The 24870-nt window shown below is 45.8% G+C and overlaps 1 protein-coding gene across 1 annotated transcript; it reads right to left on the bottom strand.

Annotated features, from left to right (window-relative positions):
- Positions 1-72: 72 nt before the first annotated feature.
- On the bottom strand, positions 73-21827 carry ASB14 (ankyrin repeat and SOCS box containing 14). The gene is made up of 6 exons (XM_077822678.1): positions 21671-21827; positions 19221-19466; positions 16331-16502; positions 9398-9941; positions 1321-1474; positions 73-251 (listed from the first exon to the last, which is right to left on the bottom strand). Exons 1-6 carry the CDS (start codon positions 21825-21827, stop codon positions 73-75), a joined length of 1452 nt encoding a protein of 483 aa, XP_077678804.1.
- Between the last annotated feature and the right edge of the window lie 3043 nt (positions 21828-24870).

The following is a 24870-nucleotide window of genomic DNA, read 5'->3' as shown; positions in this document are numbered from 1 at the left end:
TGCACACAATATAGTCTTTGTCCACTTGCATCCTCTCTCAAAAATGTAGGACTATGATTCTATGCAGTTGGGTTAGTGGGTTCCTAGCAAGTTTCCTTGTCCATAAAGATCATATTCTTTGTACAGTATATATTCTTTCAACCGATTGGGCAGTGGAAGGAATGTCATGAAGACAGGACAACGCAGATGCAAATGACCCATGCATTTCCGAATCTTCAGACGACAAAGATGTTTCAAAGAACGTGGATTTGCTATTAAAAGAAAAAAGAGAGAATTTGTCTTTTACCAATCAAACAACAAGAAACAACATACTCAATTTTGCATGATAGCCCCAAGCAACATTTGAGAAACTTTAGTCAGATTTTGATACCGTAACACTTGTTGCATAGTATATTAATTCTGAACACACACTGAAATCACAGGTGCTCCCTTGAAGTAAGCTTCTACCCAACATGCATGGGGGTAGCAGGATCTGGCCTTTTGCAAGTGTAATCAACTGAGGCATTAGCCTAGTTTTTGTGAATCTAAGCTTGAAACATAAATTAATTGAAGAAAAAAGTTTGGCAGAGGGTAATTTAGGCCTAAAGCATAAAAGAGTTGTCTATTGCCTCAGTAAGGCATGGAGGTGGGAGAGCAATAAAAAGACTACAAGGAGGGGTTACTGTGTGTTAACTTTTACACAGTAGTCATCCTTGCCCATTTATTTTTTTTAACTGCGCTTGCAGCTACTAGGGGAAAAAAATGACCAGGCCAGACACGCTAACAGCTCTATGTGACTAGAGTAAAATAGTCTAATCTGAAAGAAACAGCCAGTTTACTGAATTACTTTATATAAAGACCTGAATTTATTGCAACAGCGATAGTATAGGAAAAAACTTTTAGTCCTGAGCAACATAAAGTATAAGTATATGTTTCTGTGGACTCCCTGTGCATGCATTTAAGTTACAGTAGGTATATTCTACTGCTGCTATGTAATTAGGGAACTCCCAAACCACCCAAAATGATACACATTCTTACTGATGTGACTTAGTAATATTTTTATCACAAACTCTTCTAAGGCCTACTGTATTTGGAAATTTTACTTCAGGCTGAAGTTTAATTGATTTTTGTTATAAGGATGGGCAGGACAAGACAACGCTGGCTCAGATTCTCCAAGGTAAGTCAGTGCCTACCTCCCATTGAATCAATAAAAGTTAGACACCTAAATACCTTTGAGGATCTGGTCCAATGATGCCAAAATAATATAGAAAATAAACAAGCCAAAAAGTAGTGTCATCTAGCATTTTGGATGTTTCAAAACTCTAAACACCGGACACTTACTCAAAATGGAATTGATTTCTGGCCATAGTGTCTGTTCCTCCAGAACTGCTTTCAGCTTACAGCAGATGCTAACATGATCAACATAATCTAGCATCACTCGCACTACTTTCCCAGCTATGTGCTTCAGCCACGATAGAGTTATCACTTCACAGAACTGAGAGAGGAAAAAAACAGCATATTTAAGAGTATAGCATTCAACATTTCTGTGACTCATTTCCCCTTTTCAAATTCCTCTGCAGGACATAAACAAATTCCCAAAGAAAAGCCAGGAGTGAGTGAGTGCTGAATCACTCAGAGGTTGGATTGGGTATAATAAGCTTCAAACGGAATGTGAAAAACTGATGGCTAGTCACTTTAAGTTTTTACAAAAAGAAAAGGAGTACTTGTGGCACCTTAGAGACTAACCAATTTATTTGAGCATAAGTTTTCAGTCTCAACTAGTTTAAAGCCAGCGTGAAAGTTACATGGAAGCGAAGGTTCAACCAGCGGGTTTAAAATGTGCATGTCAGTGCATGCGTTTGTTACAACAGAATAAGGAAAAGGGTTTAGAACAACTGCACATGTGCACGTGTGGTAACTGCGCCCCCACACTTGTAGGTGTGAGATGTTACATTTGTATTATACTGAAAAATGTAAAGAGGAGCTGTGAAGCTAGAAAAAATGTTTTTGTTTTAGTCCTTTACAGTTCATAAAGATTGCATCAAGTGTGTGTATTTTTAACCAGTATTTGAATAGCAAAAACTGCCAGTTCATGGTTTGTTCTGTTTGTGAGAGGCCGCCTTTGGCATGATCGTTGCAAGGCCTGAATTGTAATGTCAGATAAAGCAGTTGCCTCTGCTGCAGGTCTTCCTCCCTCCTAAAGTTTGGACGCAGGAGCAGGGGCAGCTTAGGCTACAGCTTTGTGGCATTCCATGGCAAGTGAGATCATGGTTTTCGCTGAAGTCTTCCAGCAAAGAAAGCCCTAATACTTCTAATGTAAAACAACTATAAATCAGTAGTAAAGGGCAGAGCGAAAACGTGTACGGTAACTGGAATTCTTCTCGCTGTATGGTCCCGAACTGCGTTCCACCCTGGGAGTGCGTGCGCACCGCGTGCCTGAAACCAAAAGGTTCTTGCCAGAGGTGCCTGTTGCTCCATTCCTGTGTCCCTCTCCTCTTTGTGCTTTGAAATGAGGGCATTTGGAGTGGTGCGGGCCGATTGCCTCTCCAGTTGCCTTTTGACTATGAGTGGCCCTAACATAAGGATCTAGAGCAGAGGAGAAGGAGGCCAGGTAGTGGAATACAATGTGACAAAGTTCCTCCTCTACCTTGGTGGGTCCTGCACTTATTGGTGGATTTTGCTTGCCTCAGAGGTTCACAGCAGCCCTCAGTTTGGCCACTTCCATGGCTCAAATCTGCTGTTCACTCAGATAACCTCATCACTGACCAGCATGGGGAAAAAAGAGTAAGAACAATCCCCGCAGTTTCTGCTGATCCACCATGTGGGTCAGGGACCAGCTCAGAGACCTTCACTTCTGGTAGAAGCTCCTGTGTTGAGTCAGGAGCTGGGAGGAACCCAGGCCCGCCCTCTACCCCAGGTTCCAGCCCAGGGCCCTGTGGACTGCAGCTGTCTAGAGTGCCTCCTGGAACAGCTGTGCGACAGCTACAACTCCCTGGGCTACTTCCCCTTGGCCTCCTCCCAACACCTTCTTTATCCTCACCACAGGACCTTCCGCCTGATGTCTGTTAATGCTTGTACACCTCAGTCCTCCAGCAGCACATCCTCTCACTCCCAGCTCTTTATGCACACCTCACTAACTGGAGTGAGAGCCTTTTAAAACCAGGTGTCCTGATTAGCTTTAATTAATTCTAGCAGCTTTCCAATTGGCTACAGGTATCCTAATTAGCCTGCTTGCCTTAATTAGATCTAGAAAGTTCCTGAGTGTTCTGGAATAGTCCCTGTTATCTTACCCAGGGATATGGGACCTGCTTAACCTGGAACTAATGTATCTACCTTTTGATCACTCTCTTGTAGCCATCTGGCCTGACCCTGTCACAACACATAAAGACTACACATCTTGAAGAACTCAAAGAACTGTGGGTAAATAATGTTTCTTTTTTCTCCAAGTGATGGTTCCTATGTCTATTCCAAAGTGTACACAGTCCCTATGCATATACATAGTCCCTATGTGTATTCCACTATGGGTGACTCAAAAACCGTATTCATTGAGGAGGAGGATGCAAGGACCCTTGCTTACCACCAATTGGAGGACTGCCCTGTTGAAGGATCCATCAGCGGTAGCAGTTTGCATCATGGCTTAATGATCTCCTGAAGGAGTGAACAGAGTCCCATTTGTGAACAGAGTCTCACAGAATTCCAGGAGCTGGGCTTCTCAAAGTAAGGTTACCAATACAGACTGGGCACTAGTCGAGAGAGCCATCACACCTTGTGAGGGAGGAATTGCAATTAACTTGTAACAAAGCAGTATGTAGCCCAAAATCCATTTGGAAAGTCTGAGAAGAGATTGCTTCCCCTTTCATACATTCCATAAAGGATATACACAGCCTAGGTCAGTGTTTTTCAAAGTTCAGGTCATGACCCAATACTGCAGTGGTTCCCAAACTAGGGGCGCCCCTTGTTCAGGGAAAGCCCCTGGTGGGCCGAGCCGGTTTGTTTACCTGTCGTGTCCGCAGGTTCAGTCGATCGCGGCTCCTACTGGCCGCAGTTCACCGCTCCAGGGCAATGGAGGCTGCGGGAGGTGGCGGCCAGCATTTCCCTCAGCCTGCGCCGCTTCCCGCAGCCCCCATTGGCCGAGAACAACAAACCACAGCCACTGGGAACTGCAATCGGCTGAACCTGCGGATGTGGCAGTCAAACAAACCGGCCTGGCCCACCGTGGGCTTTCCCTGAACAAGCAGCGTCCTTAGTTTGGGAACCACTGCAATACTGGGTTGTGGCATGTAAGGCACTGGGTGGCCTTGCTTAGCACCCAGGGACCCTAGCAGCTCTGGTCAGCACCCCTGACCAGGACGTTAAGAGTGCCATCAGCAGTGCTGCCCAGCTAAGGCAGCTAGTGCCTACCTGTTCCGACACCACACTGCGCCCCAGAAGCAGCCAGCAGTGGGTACAGCTTCTAGGCAGGGGGGCCACAGGGCTCCGTGTGCTGCCTCCCCCTGCCCCTGAGAACTGGCTCTACACTCCCATTGCCCAGGAACCAATGGGGGGGGGGGATGATGTCTGCGGGCAAGAGCCGCACGGAGCTGCTTGCACACCTCCACCTAGGAGCTGGACCTGCTGCTGGCCGCATCCGGGGCGCAGCGCGGTCCGCGGTGCCAGGACAGGCAGGAACCCTGCCTCTGCACCCCAGCTGCGCTGCTGACCGGGAGCCACCAGAGGTAAGTCTGCACCCCAAGCCCCTGCCCCAGTCCTGAGACCCCCCCAAACCCAGAGCCCCTCCTTCACCCCAAATGCCTCATCCCTGGCCCCAGCCCAAACCCCCTCCTGTGCCCCAGCCCAGAGATCCCCACAAACCCAGAGCCCCTCCTGCACCCCAAACCCCTTATCCCTAGCCCAGAGCCCTGACCCCCTCCCACACGCCAACCCCCTACCCAGAGCCCCCTCCCACACCCTAAACCCCTCATTCCCAGCTCCACCCCGCAGCCATCACCCCATCTGTCCCAGCTCCATTGGGTCGTGGACATCAACAATTTCTTCAACTGGGTCCCCAGGAAAAAAGTTTGAAAACCACTGGCCTAGGTGATCTCCTAAAGGATTTAGTCCTTTGCAGGTAGAATGCCAAAGCTTGATGGACGTCCAGAGAATCAAGTTTTCCCTGGTGGCATTTGCCTAGGGGATGAAAACGAGCAAGTGAGCAAGCTGCTTTAGATGGAATTCCGAGATTACTTTGGGGGTGAATTTTGGGCATAATCTCAGGGAAACTTTGTCCCTCTGGCAGATTGCATAAGGCAGATCAGCAATAAGGGCCCCCCACCCCCCGTTTACCCTCTGAGGAGATGACAACCAGAAAGGCAACCTGCATTGATAGGTGGACTAAGGAGCATGAAGGTGAATGTTCAAACAGAGCCTTTTTTAATGCTAATAGGGCTACATTTAGGACTACCATATCGAGGTAGTTTCATTCTTGGAAGACAGGTTCTGACGATCTTTTAGAACGCACACTGTAACAGGATGGGGGAAAGGTGAGCTGACAGCTGCTAAATGCACCTGCAGGGAGTGAAGTTTTCAAGGAGAGAAGGTAGTCCAAAATGGCAGGGATTATCATCTGATAATTCTCTGGGGTTATCAGGCGGCGTTGGCACCAGATTGAAAATATTTCCCACTTTGCTATGCAGCACTTCCCTGTGGAATCCTAAGGATGGACTGTACTGCCTCCAAACATGCCTTTTCTAGGTTTGTCATCCATTCAAATGTCAGGCTGTTAGGTGGAGGGATGTTGGCTTGGGATGTTTGAGCTTGTCTCTGTCCTGGGTCAAGAGGTCCAGGAGGAGTGGGATACAGATGGACATGCTGACATCTGGAGAATGCTGGCAAGCCAGAATTGTCTTGGCCACTTGGGAGAAAGCATATTACCAATGCTCCCTCTTGCTTGATATTCCTCAGAACTCAAGGTAAGAAGGGAATGGATGGGAAGGCGTATGTCAGTGGGCCCAAACATTGAACTAGAAATGTGTCCCCTCTGGAGCAGTAGGTCAGACATTTCCTGGTTTTCTCAGATGCAAAGAGGTTAGGAATCCCCACTGCTGAAATACGTTCTGGGCTACCAACTCATGTAGCTCCCATTCGTGATCCCTAGAGAAATGTCTGCTGGGACTGTCTGCTAACATGCTGTATACCTCTGGGAGATGCACTGCTGAGATGGTGATATGGTGGCAGATACACCTGTTCTACAGATTGACTGTTTCTGTGCAAAGAGCAGTGGACCTTGCTCCCCCTTATTGAGGTAGTACTCTGTTGTCAGGTGTGATTTGGATATGCAAGGTCTGAATGAAGGGTAGGAAATAGTGGCAAGCTTCATGAACTGACTGTAACCATGAGGTAGGTATGCTCTGGCACTGATAAAGTCCAGGGTCACCCCAATAAAGTCTATAGCCTGCGAAGTGGGAATTAAAACGGATGTTTCTATTTTTACTTGAAGCCCCAATTACTGTAGGAGACTGAGTAGAGATATGGTTGCCATCTGTACCATTTGATGAGAGTAACCATTCATTGAGGAAGGGGAACACTGATGAGTCCTGGCGGCAGAGGCAGGCTGCCACTACCAATAGCCTCTTTGTGAATACCCCTGGCACTGTTGTGAGGCCAGAGCACACTGTATTGGTAGCGGTCCGCGCCCATGGTGAATCTCAGGAATCTCCTGTGCACAAGGCAACGTCTATGTGGAAATAAGCATCTTTTAAATCAAGATGTGTGAATTAAATCAAGCCAATTGCCTTTGTTCAGTGCGGGAACTATGGAGGCAGCATAAATATCCTGAACCTCATGGGAGAGATTAAAATGTTCAACTCTTTGAGATCCAGAATGGGTCTCAAGCCTCCTCTCCTCTTGGGAATGATTTTGAATAAAATTATTTCCCACTGTGCTGGAGAGGAGCTGGTTCTATGGGCCTTATTATGTCCCAGTTTGCAGATCGTCCTGTTGAGTGGGTCTCTGTTTCATGCATGTCCTGGACCAATGGTGTAGGGACCTCCCTTGTCAGGATCGGTTCCAATAGAATCAGGGATTCTGGGTCCATGTAGATACACTGCCCCTGTGGACATTGCTATCTATCCCCTGAAGCAAGAGAGTGGACAGAGCTTCTTTCTTTCCATGGCACCAGTGGTATCAGTCTCATTGCAGTCTTTGGTTCTGGCATCTCCTTTTCACGGTGCATCAGTAGCATCAGTGTACAAGGTGTCCACTGTTGTTTTTCCCTAGTCAGTACCAGGGATGGTCCTGCTCCTACAGTTAGCATCTGTTTGGGGGGGGTTTCTTCCCTTCAGAGCCCGGGGACTGATACTGTGCTTGTGAGCTCCTCAGACTTCCATACTGAGGCACAGAATCTCACCCAACTTGGAGGGTGTCAGAGGCCTTCTTATTTCTCAGCAAGTGTTTACTACTCTCTTCATGTCCCTCTTTGGAAGAGTCCTTTAATTTACTATCAGTCCCAAAGCCAGAGACCACCATACTTAGAGGGCACTTCTTGGTTCCTCTGCCCAATGTACAGGGGGGTCTGATAGGCCAGGATCAGACTGGGGCCTCATAGCATGATCCATTACGAATCTTCAAAGTATATACTCAAGAGCTTGATAGGTTTGGCTATGAAAGGATCAGCAAACGCTGTACTTCAAAGGGATGTGGGCTTCCCTGAGGAAGTAGAGACACTTGAGGTGGTCATCACTGACTGGAAAGGCCTGACAGCAAGATGCACACTTTTTGAATCTTGGGATCCTGGGCATACTATGGAGGAAGAAGTGGTTTGAATAGGGAGAGGACCCCCTAAGCCCTGAACTGGTAAGGGCTTGTCTACACAGAGACATTCAGGAAAGATCATCTGAATTAACTAAAGGTGTGAATTACAAGTGGACTAAATTGCATTAAACCCCTATATAGACACTCCCATTGAGAATTCTAGTGGCCTTAATTTGTTTTAGGTTAATTCACTTCCAAAATGAATTTGGGACTTGTTTACATGAACAATTTGTTAATGACAAACGGGGGTCTGAATCCACCCTGCACTAGTTTGCTGCAGACTAAGAGTATGTCTTCACTACCAACATTAAAGCATGTAGTAGTGGCTCCAGCGCTGAGAGAGAGCTCTCCCCAGCGCTGTTAACCTCCCCCTGCCCTCTAAGTGCTCTCTCCCAGCACTGGTGCACTTTCTACTCTGCCACTTTACAGCACTGAAACTTGCATCGCTCAGGGGTGTGTTTTTTCACATCCCGGACCAAGAAAGTTTCAGCGCTGTAAAGTAGCCGCATAGAGAAGGCCTAGCTGTTCATGTGGACCTTGCTGATGTGCATTAACAGTCCATCAGTTCACTTTGATCTAGGCCTCTATGAAATGGACTAGATCAAAGCAAGCTAACAAACTGTTAATGAGCATCAGCAGAGTCTACATGGACAGTTAGCCTGCAGCAGGCTAGTATGGGGTAGAGTCACACCTCAGTTTCCCACAAACTAAATGTTCATTGTAAAAAAACAAAAAAAACAAAGCTAAAATGAAATAAGGCCACTTTAATTCTGAATGCGAATCTCCACACAGGCGGTTAGTGCAGTTTAATTAACCCACTTTTAATTCATACCTTTAGTTCATTCAGATTAATTTTTGAAGTGTCCTCATGTAGACAAGCCCTAAAACTACACTAAGTATAAAAACTATTTATCTAATACCTATTTAGAGATAATTACAAATAGAAGCAGAAGAGTGCTAACTAATGCTACAGCTAGCAAGAGAGTTCTGCCCCAGACCACAGGCTGCAGGAAGCAACTGGAAAGGCAGTGCATACACACCACCTCTGATGCCCTCATTTTGGGACATGAGGAGAAGAAGGGTGCAGGAACAGACAACACTGCAAGCTAGAATCCTCTGGTCTCAGGTACCTGGAGCGTGTGCACACCTCCAGTGGAATATACACAGAGACCATCACTCAAAGAATAGTATATTTTCTTTGCAATTCATGTTTAAAATAGACTTTTCTGCATATATTTGTTTTTAATCTGCATATTGGATCACCACGTGTGAACTATATTCTTGTCTGCTCTTTACTATGAGTTCATGGATAAAAGCTGTTTTTAAGGTAGCCAGACTGGCATTCACATAATTCACATTGTCTGGACTTTGATCCTTTAAAACTATTTTATTGTAATAATTTGTTATCATAAACAAGGCTTCACATTCAAATTTACTACCACAACTTGTCTTCAGAACTCTGTCTACTACTTCCTTTATATATAAAGTCTATATAGTACTTTAATCCCAAACATGCTATATTAGCAAACTATATTTCATTATAACACATCAATAAAAAGTAAATTTATTTAATTTCTAGAAGAATAGTGGCAGCAAAACAGTGAAATAAAATTCCTAGGGAAGTACTTACCATGTTGTCTTTGATAACAGAAGGAGTCCATCCTTCAAAGGCATATGGGGAATGAATGTTGTCTCCATGAAAACAATCAAAGCAGCGGTACACATCATAACCATAATTCAGCAACATTCGTAACATGATTTCATCTTTTAGAGAATACTGCAGAGCTGAGGGGAAATGCGTCGTATTCACTCTGCAGAAGTAATTTACATTGGCCCCATGCCGAAGCAGTAGATTGATTAGCTCATAGTTGCCCATTCTCAAGGCTAGCTGGAGGCACTTAATGGGATCTTGATTTGGCAGGGCTCCAGCATCCAGAAGCAGCTGAGTTGAGCAAATATCCCCATTTGAGACAGCAAAATATAAAGCTGATTTCCTCTGGTCATCATAGCCTTTGCAAACCCTCTCATGCAACATGAAATTGGCATCAAACCCAGATTTGAGGAGAAACTCAAGGCACTGAGGATGTGCTCCTGCTGCTGCTGAGTGAACTGGACTTATCCCACTCTCCTTAATGGCAGCATAATCAGTAACTGAAGCTAATTGCTTTAAAGCTCTGGAGAAAGAAAAAAGAAGGAATATATATCTATCTATTCTCTGGTACAAACCTTTGAGTTTCTCAGTGCTGCAGTCTTTGTTACATGCATCTTAGCTGGGTCACAGAATTGTGTTCTGCTTTGCTTACAGTGTTGTTCATTTACTACCAAACTAGTATCCTGACATACTACACATCTGCACTGGCCTTAACCTCTGACAATTACATGATAACCAGCTATGACTCCTACAGATTTCCAAACTACAGGACGAAGCATCAAATATTATGTCTTTCCCTCTTGTCTTTCAGGAACATTCCATTTCCCCATTTTTGATCTAATGGAATGACATCATGGCCCCTTAGAGAAGAACTTCTCCATCCCATCAGTCTGGAGAAGTCTGTAGAGACCACTCTTCGGTAACCTACAGAAAGTGGGAGAGCCCCTCTTTTGTTGACCACAATGCAGCGTTACTAGTAGCTAAAAGCTGTGGTCTGGGACCTAAGACATCAAGTTCTATTCCTGACTTGGGCACTGAATAGTTGTATGACTGTAAGCAACCCAACCCTTCCAGTGCCTCTGTTTCCCAATCTGTAAAATTAAGGTGTAGCAGGGTGGTTACCCGCTCCTGCCCTGTGGGGCTTAAAAGCCAGCCCTGCGAGAGAGCCAGGGCTGAGAGCAAGAAAAGTTCGGCTGATTGGGGAAACGGCCGCAGCTGGGCGAAGCCCCAGTCAGGCTGCAGTCTGCCCCAGGGAGCAGGGCTAAGCGATGACTGGCAGTAGCCAGTGGTGAGCTGGAGCCGGTTCACTAGAACCAGTTGTTAAATTTAGAAGCCCTTTTAGAACCGGTTGTTCTGTGAGGGACAACCGGTTCTAAAAGGGCTTCTAAATTTAACTGGCCAAAAGTGGCGCCTTAGGCGCTGACTCCATGGGTGCTCCATCCCTGGAGCACCCAAGGGGAAAACTTGGTGGGTGCAGAGCACTCATCAGCAGCTCCCCGCCCCGCCCCCCGGCCCCAGCTCACCTCCGCTCCGCCTCCTCCCCTGAACGCACAGCCCCACTCTGCTTCTCCGTCCCCCTCAGGCTTCCCGCGAATCAGCTGTTCGTGCGGGAAGCTGGGGCGGGCTGAGAAGCAGGCAGCAGCTTCCCGCTCAGGCCCAGGGATGCGGAGGTAAGCTGGGGCGGGGGGCGCGAGGACAGCTGCCCGCGCAGCACAGGTAACTGGGGGGGTGGGCGCAGGGGAACCGCTCCCCACCCCAGCTCACCTCCGCCACCCTCGGCCTGAGTGTGAAGCCGCCGCCTGCTTCTCAGCCCTCCCCGGCTTCCTGCCGAACAGTTGATTCGCGGGAAGTGGGGACGGGGGTTGGAGAAGCAGAGCAGGGCAGCGCATTCAGCGGAGGAGGCGGAGAGGAGGTGAGGTGATCTAGGGCCGGGCGCAGGGTGGGGAGCTGCTGGTGGGTGCTCTGCACCCACCAAATTTTCCCCGTGGGTGCTCCAGCCCCTGAGCACCCAGGGAGTCAGCACCTAATGCGCCACTTTTGATGTGATCAGCGGGGGAGCAGCCGCTCCTCCTGCTCCCCCCCAGCTATGCTCCCCCGCCCGTAGGAGCCAGAGGGACCTGCCGGATGCTTCCTGGGAGCTTCCCCCAGTAAGCACCTCCGGGACTCCCCACCTTGCCCCCCGGCAGGTGCCTTTGGTTCTTAGGGGTGGGGTGGGCACCCACTACGGAGGCCCACGAGACCCTCCTGCCCAGTTCTGGGGGCAGTCAGGGGATGGGGAGGGGGGCGGATGGGGCCAGGGTCCTGGGCGGGGCATCAAGGAATGTGGGGGGGTGGATGGGGCAGGGGTCCCAGGGGGCGGGGGTGGGCAACGACCCCCTCATGGGGGGAGGAGGGAACCCGTTGTTAAGATTTTGGCAGCTCATCACTGGCAGTAGCCAAGACTGAGGCGAGGTGGGGATTCCCCGGGGAGGGGAGACCCTCAGGGATTGTTGGGGTTTACTGCCAGGGGGCAGCACCCCAGTGGGAGGAGGCACCGGGTCCTGGGAGGGACTGGGGCCGGTGGTAAGGCAGATCACCAGATGGCAGAGGGCACTCCAGAGGCTGACGAGCTAATTCCCAAGGACAACCAGCAGGAGGCGCCGCCAGGTGAGTCCGGCTCTATTACAGAAGGTGATCCTTATTCCACAGGTATGTGTGACAGTTTAATGTGTTTAAAGCACCAAGTGCAATTGTTTTTAAATCTGGTCCTCCTCTCTGCAGGTATATCAGGAGAAAATATGGAACAGCTCTGGCCTAACTCACCTGACCATCCAGTTAGAGCACAATAAGGGAAAGTTACTTACCTTACAGTAACTGGAGTTGAGCTGTGAGTATTTGCTGTAGGTGCACCCAGGACCAGAAGTCCCTCAATAGCAGTGTCCACTGGTCCATGCCTGCACGGGCTCATGCTGCAAGCTGAGGGCGTAAGAGGCAGTAGGGTCCAACCACCTCTCCAGTTCCTAGTCTACCACGAGTTATCCAAAGCAGAAGGGAAGGAGGGTGAGTCGTGAATATCCATAGGGACCACACATCTCCAAGTACTCCAGTTACTACAAGGTAAGTTCCCCTCCTTTCTTCTATGAGTGCTGGTCCGTATGGATATTCACTGTAGGAGACTCCCAAGCAATACTTGTTGAGGAGGTGGGTGCAAGGAAGAACTCTTGCCACAGATCACAGGATTGCTGGACTGAAGGAAGCATCCTCAGATGAGGCTTGAACATCAACAGGTCTGACCATTGCACTAGGAAGGCATCCCTTCTGGAACAGGACCCTTGAGCATCCTAAGAGCAATAAACTAGAGACTTTGGTTTCATGAGCTGCACGGAGGTCACAAGATGGGAATCCCTAATGGTTAAAAATCCATTGGATCACTGACATCTTTCTGACATTGCCTGCTTTGGCTGTCTGCTAGGAAGTTCCTAAACCGCAGCAGGTGCACTGCAGAGAGGGAGGTTTGATGCTGGGTGAACCAGTTCCAGAGTTGCAGAGTGGTGTGGACCTTGCTTCCCCCATTTGTTTATTTATTAAACCATGGTCATGTTGTCTGACCTGAGCTGGATATGAGTGCAATGGTTGAAGTGCAGGAACTGCTGCACACTGTGTGGAATGCTCAAAGCTTGAGAAGGGTAATGTGATGTGTGGCCTCTTGTGGAGTCCAGAGCCCTGAGCTATACATCCATTCAAGTTTGCTCCCCAGCCTAATAGGGATGCATCTATCATGATTAAGCCTATGATTTTGTATGGACATTTTTAGTAAAAGTCATGGACAGGTCACAGGCAATTAACAAAAATTTACAGAAACCATGACCTGTCCATGAGTTTTACTAAAAATGTCCATGACAAAATGGGAAGGTTGAGCTGCCCCGTGGCTGGGAGCTGGGACTGGGAAGCTCTGGGGGATTCCCCCTCAGGTGGGGGATCCATCCACCTGTGGGGACTGGAGAGCTCCTGGGGATGCCCTGCCACCCATGGGGACTGGGGAGCTCCGGGGGATTCCCCCGCTGGCAGCAGTAGCTGAGGAGCTGCCAGAGATCCCCCGCTGCCCATAGGGACTGGGAAGCTGCGGGGGACCCCACCACTCCAGGTGGCAGGGGTCCCGGCAGGACCCTGGCTGAAGTCATGGAGGTCGCGGAAGTCACGTAGCCTTAATCATGATTATCTTTATGGGTGGGCTGGGAGTAAAGGGAACCACCACACAAACATTGTCCCTCTTTTCTCAGTAGGTGAGAGATGCTCAGACAGTGAGAGGAAGTCTGATTCTTTTGTCAAAGGAGTCCTTGTTTGGAACATATACCCTTGTAGCCAAGTCTGGAGACTGCATAGGTGAAACCCAGCAAAGGGAGTCACATAGACGGATGCCGTCATAGTCCTAGGAAACCAAGTATGATTGCACTGTCATTTGATGACTGAGGCAAAGCTGGATACTGAGGTCTCTAATCATGAGGAATCTGTCTTGTGGGAAGTAGGCTCTGGCTGCATGGAAGTCTAGCACTGCTCCAATAATTGTTCTAGTCATTGTGGAAGTTTATGCGGACTTTTGTACGTTTACTTGAAGTTCTCAGGAGTGGCATAGGTCTAGCAGTGCAGAATTGCTTCTTGCACCTCCTTATATGGCCATTCCTTGAGGAGCCCGTCATTTAGACAGATGAATATACGGTGGTGTTGCCAGCCTTAGTACGCTACCACTTCCATCATGACCTTTGTAAAAAATCCTTTGCGTCGCTGAAAATCTAAAGGGCAGCACCTTGTACTGGATGTGCTTTGAGCCTACCATGGGACACAGGGATCTCCTGTGCACCACGTAGATATCTATATGAAAATAAAAGCCCTTTAAAGCAAGAGCCACAAACCAGTAGCCTTCATTCAGGGAGCGCATCATAGAAGCCAGGGTAATCACCCTGAATCTTGAGGGACAGATGAAGACATTCAATTGCCTGATGTCCAGAATGAGTCTGCAACTCCCCCTCTTTCTTGGGGTTAGGAAATACCCGAGTAAAAGCCCTTACCCTGGTGCTGAGGAGGTACCTAGGTGGATTAGGGAGTCCACTTCCTCCTGGAGAAGCCTATTATGAGAGAGGTCCCTGAAGAGGGACAGGAAGCAAGGTTTTGGAGAAGAGGTAGTCAGGAACTCAATGGTATAGCCTACTGAGATGTCTAAGACTAATTTCCCTGAAATTAGATGCTGCCACAACAGAAGTAAATGGGCTAGACCAGGAGCGGGCAAACTTTTTGGCCTGAGGGCCACATCGGGTTTCCAAAATTGTATGGAGGGCCGGTTAGGGGAGGCTGTGCCTCCCCAAACAACCAGGCATGGCCTGGCCCCCGCCCCCTATCCAAATCCCCCCGCCCCCCGCTTCTTGCCCCCTGACGGTTCCCCCGGGGACTCCAGCCCCATCCAACCCCACCCCTGTTCCCTGTCCCTGACTGCCCCTAGAACCCCCGCCCAACCCCTCCTCTCATTCCTGACTGCCCCCTGGGACCCCTGCCCCATCCAACCACGCTTTCTCCCTGTCCCCTGACTGCCCCCCCGCCACCCCATCCAACCCCCCTCTCCTTCTTGACTGCCCCCCCAGGACGCCTGCCCCCATTCAACCCCCCTGTTCCCTGCCCTCTGACTGCGCCACCCCCTATCCACACCCCTGCCCTCTGACCACCACCCCGAACTCCCCTGCCCTCTATCCAACCCCTGCTGCTCCCTGTCTCCTTACCGTGCTGCCTGGAGCTCCAGTGGCTGGTGGAGCTACAGCTGTGCTGCCCAGAGCGCCAGGACAGGCAGCCGTGCCGCCCAGCTAAAGCCAGCCACGCCGCCGCGCAGCACAGAGCACCGGGTCAGGCCATGGCTCTGCAGCTGCGCTGCCTGGCGACCCAGAGCATTGCGTTGGCGATGAAGTGAGCTGAGGCTGCAGGAGAGGGGGAACAGAAGGCGAGAGGCTGGGGGCGAGCCGGGCCAGGAGCTCAGGGTCCGGGCCGGGCTGGATGTGGCCCACAGGCCATAGTTTGCCCACCTCTGGGCTAGACAGTGACCAAAAGGGAGGAGAGAGTGGTTTTGCAAAGACTGGTTGATATCTCTCAATCATCCTTTCAAAATGAGTTCTTGATAGATGGCTGGGTCTGGAGACGGGACAGTGGTGGTGGAGTGCTCGCATGAGCAGGGACAGAGTAGCAGATCTCACACTTTGACAGGATGTAAGATTCCCCTAGGCAGTAGAGGCAACTCTCCTGCAGATTGCTAACTGGGAAGACAGGAGGCCAGACAAGGCCAGGCTTGAAGCCTGGGACCTTGGGCATAAGTGCCCCGAATACTGGGGGAATAAAAATGGTGGGGGTGGGAACCTGATCTCTGCTAACTAACTACAACTTAAGAATCTACGAACTAACAAGTAAAACTTAATACAACCATTTACAATATTTAGAGAGAATGGATTGATGAAGCTAGAAGGCTGTAGACATAAGAGGGCTCTGCTCCAGAGCATGAGCAGTAGAAAAGGAACCGGAGTGGTGGTTCTTTCTGTGTCACCCCTGATGTCCTTAGTTCACAGCACAAAGTGGCACAGGTGCGGACCAAATGGACATTGATACTGAAGCATTTCCCATCGTGGTGCATGGAGCACATGTTCACCCCACAGTGACTACGCATAGGGACCAGTATTCAAAGAAGAATAAGAATTTTTATGAAGGACGCAAGAGGAGATGTAAGCGGTTAAATGTTTCTCCCCAAATGAAGCAAGTGGAGAGCCTATCTGGACTGGCCTGATACATTCAGGCACTGAAGACTCATGAAGTTTTGTATAAACTTTAAATGTACATATTTTGCAGAACCTATTTATCATTATTCATTCTTACTTTTCAAATATTTATTTCATTTCAACTCACAGAAAGTGTCCTCTGTATGCAGCTCTATGGATAGGCAAGTGACCTGTGTGTTTTGGCACATTGGCATCAGCTCCATACTCTAGTAAAAGAGACAGTGAATCTGGATTTCCTCCTCCAACAGCTTCAAATAATATGGAAGCACAATCAGCTGCCTGCGAAAGGACATCAGCACCTAGGGGAAGAAGGAACAAGGGTTTTCACAGCAGCTACTGTAAATATCCAGTAACAACTAGTATCTCTAACTTCCCAATTGCTTTAGAACTGTGACTTCTACTCTTCATGAAACATAAATGTTAGAGCAATAGCCAGTGTTTTCTCTCACGATAAATCCTTTGAGGTAGCATCCTTAACTTCCTATGTGTTTGTACATTGCCTAGCGCAGTAAGGCCCCTGCTCTTTGTGCATTATTGTAATATAAATCTTCATAATAATGAAACACCATAATTAGAAGATTGCATTGAATGTTATTCTGTTACATGAGTAGCTGTTTTTTGGACTAAATACAGTGCAATTAATTCAGCAGAGAACAAACATATGTAAGGGTAAATTAAATATGTACAAAGCAACAGAATAGAGACCTGACAGGGAGTGAGATACATTTCATTACAACAGAAAGACATAGAGGCCATAAACTGAAAAAGGCTCACTTCCCAAATATATTATTTGAATATAGTACCTCTGCCAGGGGTTGAGGAACTTGGGGGAGGGGGAATTGTCACTGCAATGGAAATATTGCGGGGGGGCTTATGTATGCTTCCACCCCCCACTGTATCTTGTAAAAGTGAGAGTGGGACTGGGCTGGCACGGGGTTTGGGGGCAGTGGCAAGACCAAGATCCAGAGGAAGAGCTGGAGTGGCTGTTGCAGTGCAGGAAATCAGGCCTGCTGCTGGGGAGCAGGTAGGAACAGCTCTTCTTTCCTTGCCTTCCAGCCACTGCAGGTCCCAGCAGAGGCACCTAGCCCAGGGAAGGGACAGGGTCACATGTGCCAGGGACATGTGGGAGACAGGGCACCAGCACATGGGCAGGGACAGAGAGGGTGTTCAGTGCACAGGGCACCAGCCACTGAAGAACTGCAAAGATGCCCTTCACAGTTTGGAACTGACTCCTCACCTCTCCACCCTCCTCACTGAGTCGCAGTAGCTCCCCTTGTTCCCCCTCCTGCCCCTCCACCCCCTCATTCACAGAGAGCTTCTGCTGGCCTCTGCCCCCCACAACTCCCATGCCTCCGCAGATACACCCTGTGACAGTGTGTGCCCCGTCACATGCTGATGGAACCCATTTCAAGGCAGTTAGATTGTGGGGGACTGCATGCATCCCCTTCATTCCAGTATTACAGAACAAAGGGGGATAAAATCCTCCACCCCAAGTGTCTCACTCACTTCCAGAGACGGCTTGTCTAGATGAGTAAATACTATTTTATTTAAGCATGATTGGAAATGCTTTCATTAGCTGACACAATGCTGACCACAACTTTGTGATTGGTGTATGCAAACACAAGTCATAGGCCAGCTAGTAATGGTTAAATCTCTATCATAGTGGTTCAGTTTAAATATTACAACATTTTCTCAAGTAGACAAGGCCAGAGACATGCTTTTACAGTGTAGATCTGTGGAAACAACATTATGAAGGAGAGACAAAAGTTACTGTCTTAAGAATAAAATCTTGATGTTTAAAGTGACAGAGTGGGTGAGATAATATCTTTTATTGGACCAATTTCTGCTGGTGAGAGAGACAAGCTTTTGAGCTTACACAGAACTCTTCTTCAGGTCTGGGAAATGTAGTCAGAGTGCTACAGCTAAATACACGTGGTACAGATTGTTTAGCACAAATATTGCAAGGGACCATTCAAAGTGAAGCGGCCCATTAAGATGACATTTACACTTTTTTCATGGCAAAGTTAATGGCAATCAAGAAGAAAAGAAAATGCAATTATCTTCTTTTCCCCCATCTTCAGTTTAATACAGTCTAGGCCACAGTACAGGATGAAGTGTTAGCTGAAGACTGTAAACTCATAATGAACATGGTCTCTGTAACTGTAAACAAAGGCCTGGTAGATTTAGCCTTCAGTTCTCTTTGGGAAGGAATATATTTAAAAAATTCCATTGTGTTGTGTTTATGCATTTATGTTGCTTGGTCACAAAACTCCTTTAGTTGGAGGTATCCCTTTAGTAACAAATGTTATATGTTCATGTCATATAATGATTAGTTTAATAGCATTCTAACCACAAAACTTTTGAAAGACTTAAGGGATCTGGGTAGAAATAATAATGATTTGAAAAGATAATGTAGTATGGATGTCTTAGAAGAATATTGAAATTTAGTAGATTATGTAATGACACCAACAATTCTTAACTGCTGTGCTTCTCCTGTATTTTGTAAGAATTAAGTTCTTCAGGTGATTAAAGATGTACTGTAGTGAGCAAACCAAAACAGGATACTGTGCCGAAAAAGTCATTCCTATGTGCTAACGTGAATACCCTTGAATATACAAAGTGACCAGTGTAATTCATTCTAAAACACTCCACATAAAACCATCAATTTATATACTAGGTTGTATATATTAATACCTGTCCACTATGTTAGTAGTAAGAATGTCACAAGGCTTCCATTTCCACTCAAAACCTTATTTTGGTAAGGTAATATTGTACTGACAGGGGAGCTAGCAATTCTACTTTGCCACTGCCCAGACAATTATTCATGTCCTTAATGGGAGGAGGATTAATTTACTCACATTTTGAAATAATTAATTTTCTGCCAACACATATGGCTGTGCAATTTCAACCCCTTATCTAGTCTAAAGAATAAAAGAACTTTGTAGGATCTTTCTGACAACCACCAGTTATTAAACCAACATAATGAACTGTAAAAAAAATTGTATATAAACTCTCACCTTTTCGCAGTAAAATTTCCATAATTTCTGTATGCCCAATCTGCGCAGCCAGTGCTAGGGGAGTGAGCCCATATGCACTGCGGGGATCAGGATCAGCTCCAGAACAAAGCAGAAGGTTCACCATATCTTTCCTGCCTAGTCTGGCTGCTTCATGTAAAGCTGTCCTCTTATTGACACACTGCAAGTTTACATTTGCTCCAAACCTTATCAGCAGGGAGGCAATTTCATATAAATCATGTTTAATTGCTGTAAAATAATAGGTGAAACATCAGCTATTTAAAAATATTATTTAACAATATTCTATACACTATTGTTTCTGAGTGCAATTGCCCAGAAGAGCCTCTACTCTGCTTTCAGCTGTTCTATTTATACACAGAGATATCTAAGAAAGAGAATTAATAGATAGGGAATACTTCCCTCTATCTCTGTGATCTTCTATACCATTAAAAAGCAGAGTAGTGTCATACAAAGGAGGGAGGTTAGTGCCCCACAGTTGCTTGCAGCACTTTTACCAAATGATGCAGTATCTGATCTGTTACATTCTCTAAATACTATAGGTTATACAGCGGAGAACATGTAACCCAGGTGGCTGCATTAGAGAGGTGTACACCACCTCAGCCAAGGATGCAACTGTCTCTCTAGTGTAGTTGGCTTTGAAAGCAAGTTTCCCTGTCTATATGGCTTATCCACTTGGATTTGGATGTTGCACAATGTTTTTTCTTCACTTTTCTCGTTCCTTGGCCCTTGTGCAGGAAAACAGCCACTCCAACAATGTGAATTTCTGAGCACACACAAGAAATTCATAGCACCCTTCTAAGGTTCAGACAGCAGGGCATAGGTGCTGGCAGTAGGGTACTGGGGGTGCGGCAGCACCTCCTGTCTTGAAGTAGTTTCTATGATATACAGGATTTACAGTTTAGTTCAATGGCTCTTGGGACCACCACTAAACAAACTGTTCCAGCACCCCTTCAGCAGGGTCATTGCTTGTTCGTGGTAGCTAGGATCAAGTCAGAAGAAGGCAACATGAACCCTTTTTGAGGGGAGGACCTGTCTTGTCCCACCTAGACTGCTGAACCCTTGCCATGTAGAATGCCTTGGGAAGAGGAGGGTCATCTGGACCTCCTTGCTTTTGAGGGATCTTTGAGAAAGAAATTCTTAACTTTATGTTTTCCCTTTTTAAAATTTTATCTCTCACTCTCAACCCCTTTATGGGGGGTAAGAAGCAGTTGCAGGGTCTGCTTTACATGTGACAGCTTGGCAGCGTGGGCAATCCCCAGCTGGAAATCCTGCAGAAGTTAGCTTTGTTGTGATTCTGCAAGGGACAGCTCATTGCACAAAGGAGCAAGAGTCCACAACATTTCATATGCTGGTGTGGACCTAGAAATTCCCATAGGACTTTGTAGCCTACTACATTTTTTAAATTTTCTACTTAGCTGTCAAAGATATTGACTCTCCACCTATTGGAGACTGAAATAGCTGAGCTCTAGTAGCCAACAAGTCCCTGATATGCAGAAAATCACTTGACATCACCAAATAGCCCTGATGCTGGAAGAGAGGAAGTATCTATTGTTCATCACTAGAAGAAATGAGGTGGTTAATCTCCAAAGTTATGAGATACTTTCAGACCTCCAAAGGGGTAAATGGACTCTCTCACAATAAGTAACGCTTCATTTTCCAATCCTGGCCAGCCCCCAGAAATGCAAAAGCAAGCACAAATGAGGGATTCTGAAAAAAACGTTAACTAAACTTTCTTTGAACTTGGGGGAAAAAAAAGGCATGGTTCACGTTTTGAGGGAAAGATTGTGCAAATTCTTATTTTATCTGAACTGATTCACCATTCCTAATATGTTGTTTAGTTATGGCTCATATACACTACAGTCATACCTGTCTGAGGAAACTTGTTTAATAGTATAGACAGGTCCTCAACTGGATTTCTGGTCTTTTGTGGATGTTAGTCCTTAGAATGGATTGGGATTTAGTTAAAGCATTGATACCAACTGGAAAGAAAAATAAATGACAAAGTATTCCTCTGTCTTTCTCTTGGCCAATGGAAATATATAAAATTCTGGAAACTGAAAGTTTTACAGACTTTACAGTCAACAACAAAAGACTGCAAGATACAAAACAAATTTTTCATGCAGTGAAAGACATGAATAAAATTTCCCCCCACCATAAAAATTATTTGATTTACCTATAACTAAAGAAGAATCTCCTTCTTCATTCTTAACATTAGGGTTGCAGCCACTGAGCAGGAGAAAGTGGACATTGTCTAAGAAGCATTTGTCTACTGCTACAAAGAGAGGAGTTTCCCCTTTCAGACTGGTCTGCTCCCACACAATGGGGTCTGAAGCTGAAAGATACCCAGGAGAACAGCACACATTGGCAATGGAACTAATCATCAAAACTGACTTAGTAAAACTTTCAAATGAGGAGCACAGAATACTCTTTACCTTTCAGAGTTATTTCTAGGATGTTCTTGTTTAATTGTGCTGCAGCTTCATGCAAAGGAAGCCAGCCTCGCTGATCAGCTTCCTTAAAAGCAAAACAGTGCCTCATCAACTTCAGCAAGACTGCTTCTTGGCCTGCAGTATATAGAATCAGAATCATATCACACTATTTAGCATAAAACAGAAAGTTCACGACAATTGAAATCTAGATTCCACTTACATCAAGGAATATTTTGAGTATCACCAACTCCATTACTACAGACAGAACTGGCAACTTTGCTTCTCAAAACAATTTTCTATCTAAGGTTGAGTTAAATGAATGTAGAGCTAATATAGTGATTTATTGGGCTCATTTTCTCTAGAGGAATCCTCCCAAAGCATTTCAGAAGTTGCATATATCAGAATTATATGCTTATAATCAATGCTTAATATGCCTCCTATGCTACAATAATACAAATAGTGAATAAATAATATAAACACACAAATAAGAAATAAATAGTATAAACATTTGAAATTCAGCTGCCTCTGAAATAGAACATGACAGCTACTGAACAGCTCAAAGGAACTCTACACAAAAGTTTGCAACATGAAGTTAACACTTGTCCAACTGAAACTATATATGAATTTTCAGGTATGCAGAATAAAATTAAGCTAGAATTTGAGTAACACACAAAAGCTACTTTTACTACCTCTACTCTTGCTAAAAATGCCACAGAATCTTTAACTGATGATAAGTGGTCTGGTCTTCAATTCTACATCTCATCTGAAAGATGGAATCTCCAGTAGCATAGCGCCCAAAACATCATTCTGGGTATTCAGTTCTTAGAAAGTGAGGGGAAGAATGCAACCTACTCAGTCCTTAACAAAACTTCCTACACCCATCAAATTAGAATAGAGTGTTGATGATTTGTGTGTTTGTACTTAACTGCCCGTATTGCTGTGATTATCTTTCCATGTTCTTTGCTCATAACAAAATGGAATCTGCACAAACAGAACATAATAATTATAATTTATATCAGTTAAGGGAAAAATATGCATGCTATTAAAGTAAAAATAAGTAAGTAAATGCTCTATCTGCTGTTTAATAACAGACCAGAATCATTTTGACTTGTTTTGTAAATAGTAGATATTCACATCATTTACTTATTTATTTTATTTGCTGTTTCCCAATTTGCACTAGTTACCTATTGTGACTCAATGAAACATATTCACTTTGAAAAGGAAGCTGAATTTCACATTCTCTTGATCACAGTTCCTAATCTTTATAACAAAAATCCCACCGATGAAGGATAAGCATATAATTAGAACTCAGTTTAATATAGAAAAATAGTTTGTACTGCATGTTACAGCTGCATAGAACATGGGTATTTTTCTTTGCTATAGTCTGTACCAGTATAAACCATAACTCTTAGCACATATATAATAATTTTCAAAGAATACAATATAAATACATTCTTCAATTTCAGTCTACATGGATTCACACCTCTTTCCCTCCCAAGAGTTATTTGGAAGTTCCAGGTTTGTACAAGAACAAAAATATAAGATTTGTGAACTTTAGTCACCCTTTTGATGAATGTGGTGTAAATGTGCACTGAAACCCCCAAACAAGTAAGTTTCAAGTGCTCTCAAATTTCACTTGGGAATATTTCAAACAGTTCACCTCTATTATGTGTACATATAAAAGGAGAGGCAGCTTATACATGCACCTCAGTAACATTAAGCAAGCAGGTTTCAGAGTAACAGCCGTGTTAGTCTGTATTCGCAAAAAGAAAAGGAGTACTTGTGGCACCTTAGAGACTAACCAATTTATTTGAGCAGAAGCTTTCGTGAGCTACAGCTCACTTCATCGGATGCATTCAGTGGAAAATACAGTGAGGAGATTTTTATGCACACAGAACATGAAAAAATGGGTGTTACCATACACACTGTAAGGAGAGTGATCACTTAAGATGAACTAATACCAGCAGGAGAGTGGGGGGGAGAAAATCTTTTGTAGCGATAATCAAGGTGGGCCATTTCCAGCAGTTAACAAGAATGTCTGAGGAACGGTGGGGTGTGGGGGGAAATAACATGGGGAAATAGTTTTACTTTGTGTAATGACCCAGCCACTCCCAGTCTCTATTCAAGCCTAAGTTAATTGTATCCAGTTTGCAAATTAATTCCAATTCAGCAGTCTCTCGTTGGAGTCTGTCGCCACTAGCCATCACCTTCAGCCCCCAACTAAAACCCCTCCAATGCATTATCAAGGATCTACAACCTATCCTGAAGGACGACCCATCACTCTCACAGATCTTGGGAGACAGGCCAGTCCTTGCTTACAGACAGCCCCCCAACCTGAAGCAAATACTCACCAGCAACCACACACCACACAACAGAACCACTAACCCAGGAACCTATTCTTGCAACAAAGCCCGTTGCCAACTGTGTCCACATATCTATTCAGGGGACACCATCATAGGGCCTAATCGCATCAGCCACACTATCAGAGGCTCGTTCACCTGCACATCTACCAATGTGATATATGCCATCAAGTGCCAGCAATGCCCCTCTGCCATGTACATTGGTCAAACTGGACAGTCTCCACATAAAAGAATAAATGGACACAAATCAGATGTCAAGAATTATAACATTCAAAAACCAGTCGGAGAACACTTCAATCTCTCTGGTCACTCGATTACAGACCTAAAAGTTGCAATATTACAACAAAAAGACTTCAGAAACAGACTCCAACGAGAAACTGCTGAATTGGAATTAATTTGCAAACTGGATACAATTCACTTAGGCTTGAATAGAGACTGGGAGTGGATAGGTCATTACACAAAGTAAAACTATTTCCCCATGTTTATTTCCCCCCAACCCCCACTGTTCCTCAGATGTTCTTGTTAACTGCTGGAAATGGCCCACCTTGATTATCACTACAAAAGGCCCCCCCCCCCCCCCCTCTGCTGCTGGTAATAGCTCACCTTAAGTGATCACTCTCCTTACAGTGTGTATGATAACACCCATTGTTTCATGTTCTGTGTGTATATAAATCTCCTCACTGTATCTTCCACTGAATGCATCCGATGAAGTAGGCTGTAGCTCACAAAAGCTTATGCTCAAATAAATTGGTTAGTCTCTAAGGTGCCACAAGTACTCCTTTTCATTAAGCAAGCAGTCTACAATGGCAAGCATTATGGTGCAGGGTTATGTATAAAAATACT

The sequence above is a fragment of the Eretmochelys imbricata genome, chromosome 7 (assembly GCF_965152235.1).
Source record: "Eretmochelys imbricata isolate rEreImb1 chromosome 7, rEreImb1.hap1, whole genome shotgun sequence".
NCBI classification, from domain to species: domain Eukaryota; kingdom Metazoa; phylum Chordata; order Testudines; family Cheloniidae; genus Eretmochelys; species Eretmochelys imbricata.
This window is presented reverse-complemented; position numbering and strand designations above follow the sequence as displayed.

Coding starts and splice junctions, on each gene's coding strand:
- ASB14 (XM_077822678.1), bottom strand. CDS start 21,827: ATGATTCTGATTCTATATACTGCAGGCCAAGAAGCAGTCTTGCTGAAG. Junction 1,475..9,397: donor CTGTTATCAAAGACAACATG/GTAAGTACTTCC, acceptor TTCCTCTCTCAG/TTCTGTGAAGTGATAACTCT. Junction 252..1,320: donor AGAAATCAATTCCATTTTGA/GTAAGTGTCCGG, acceptor TTCTTTTAATAG/CAAATCCACGTTCTTTGAAA.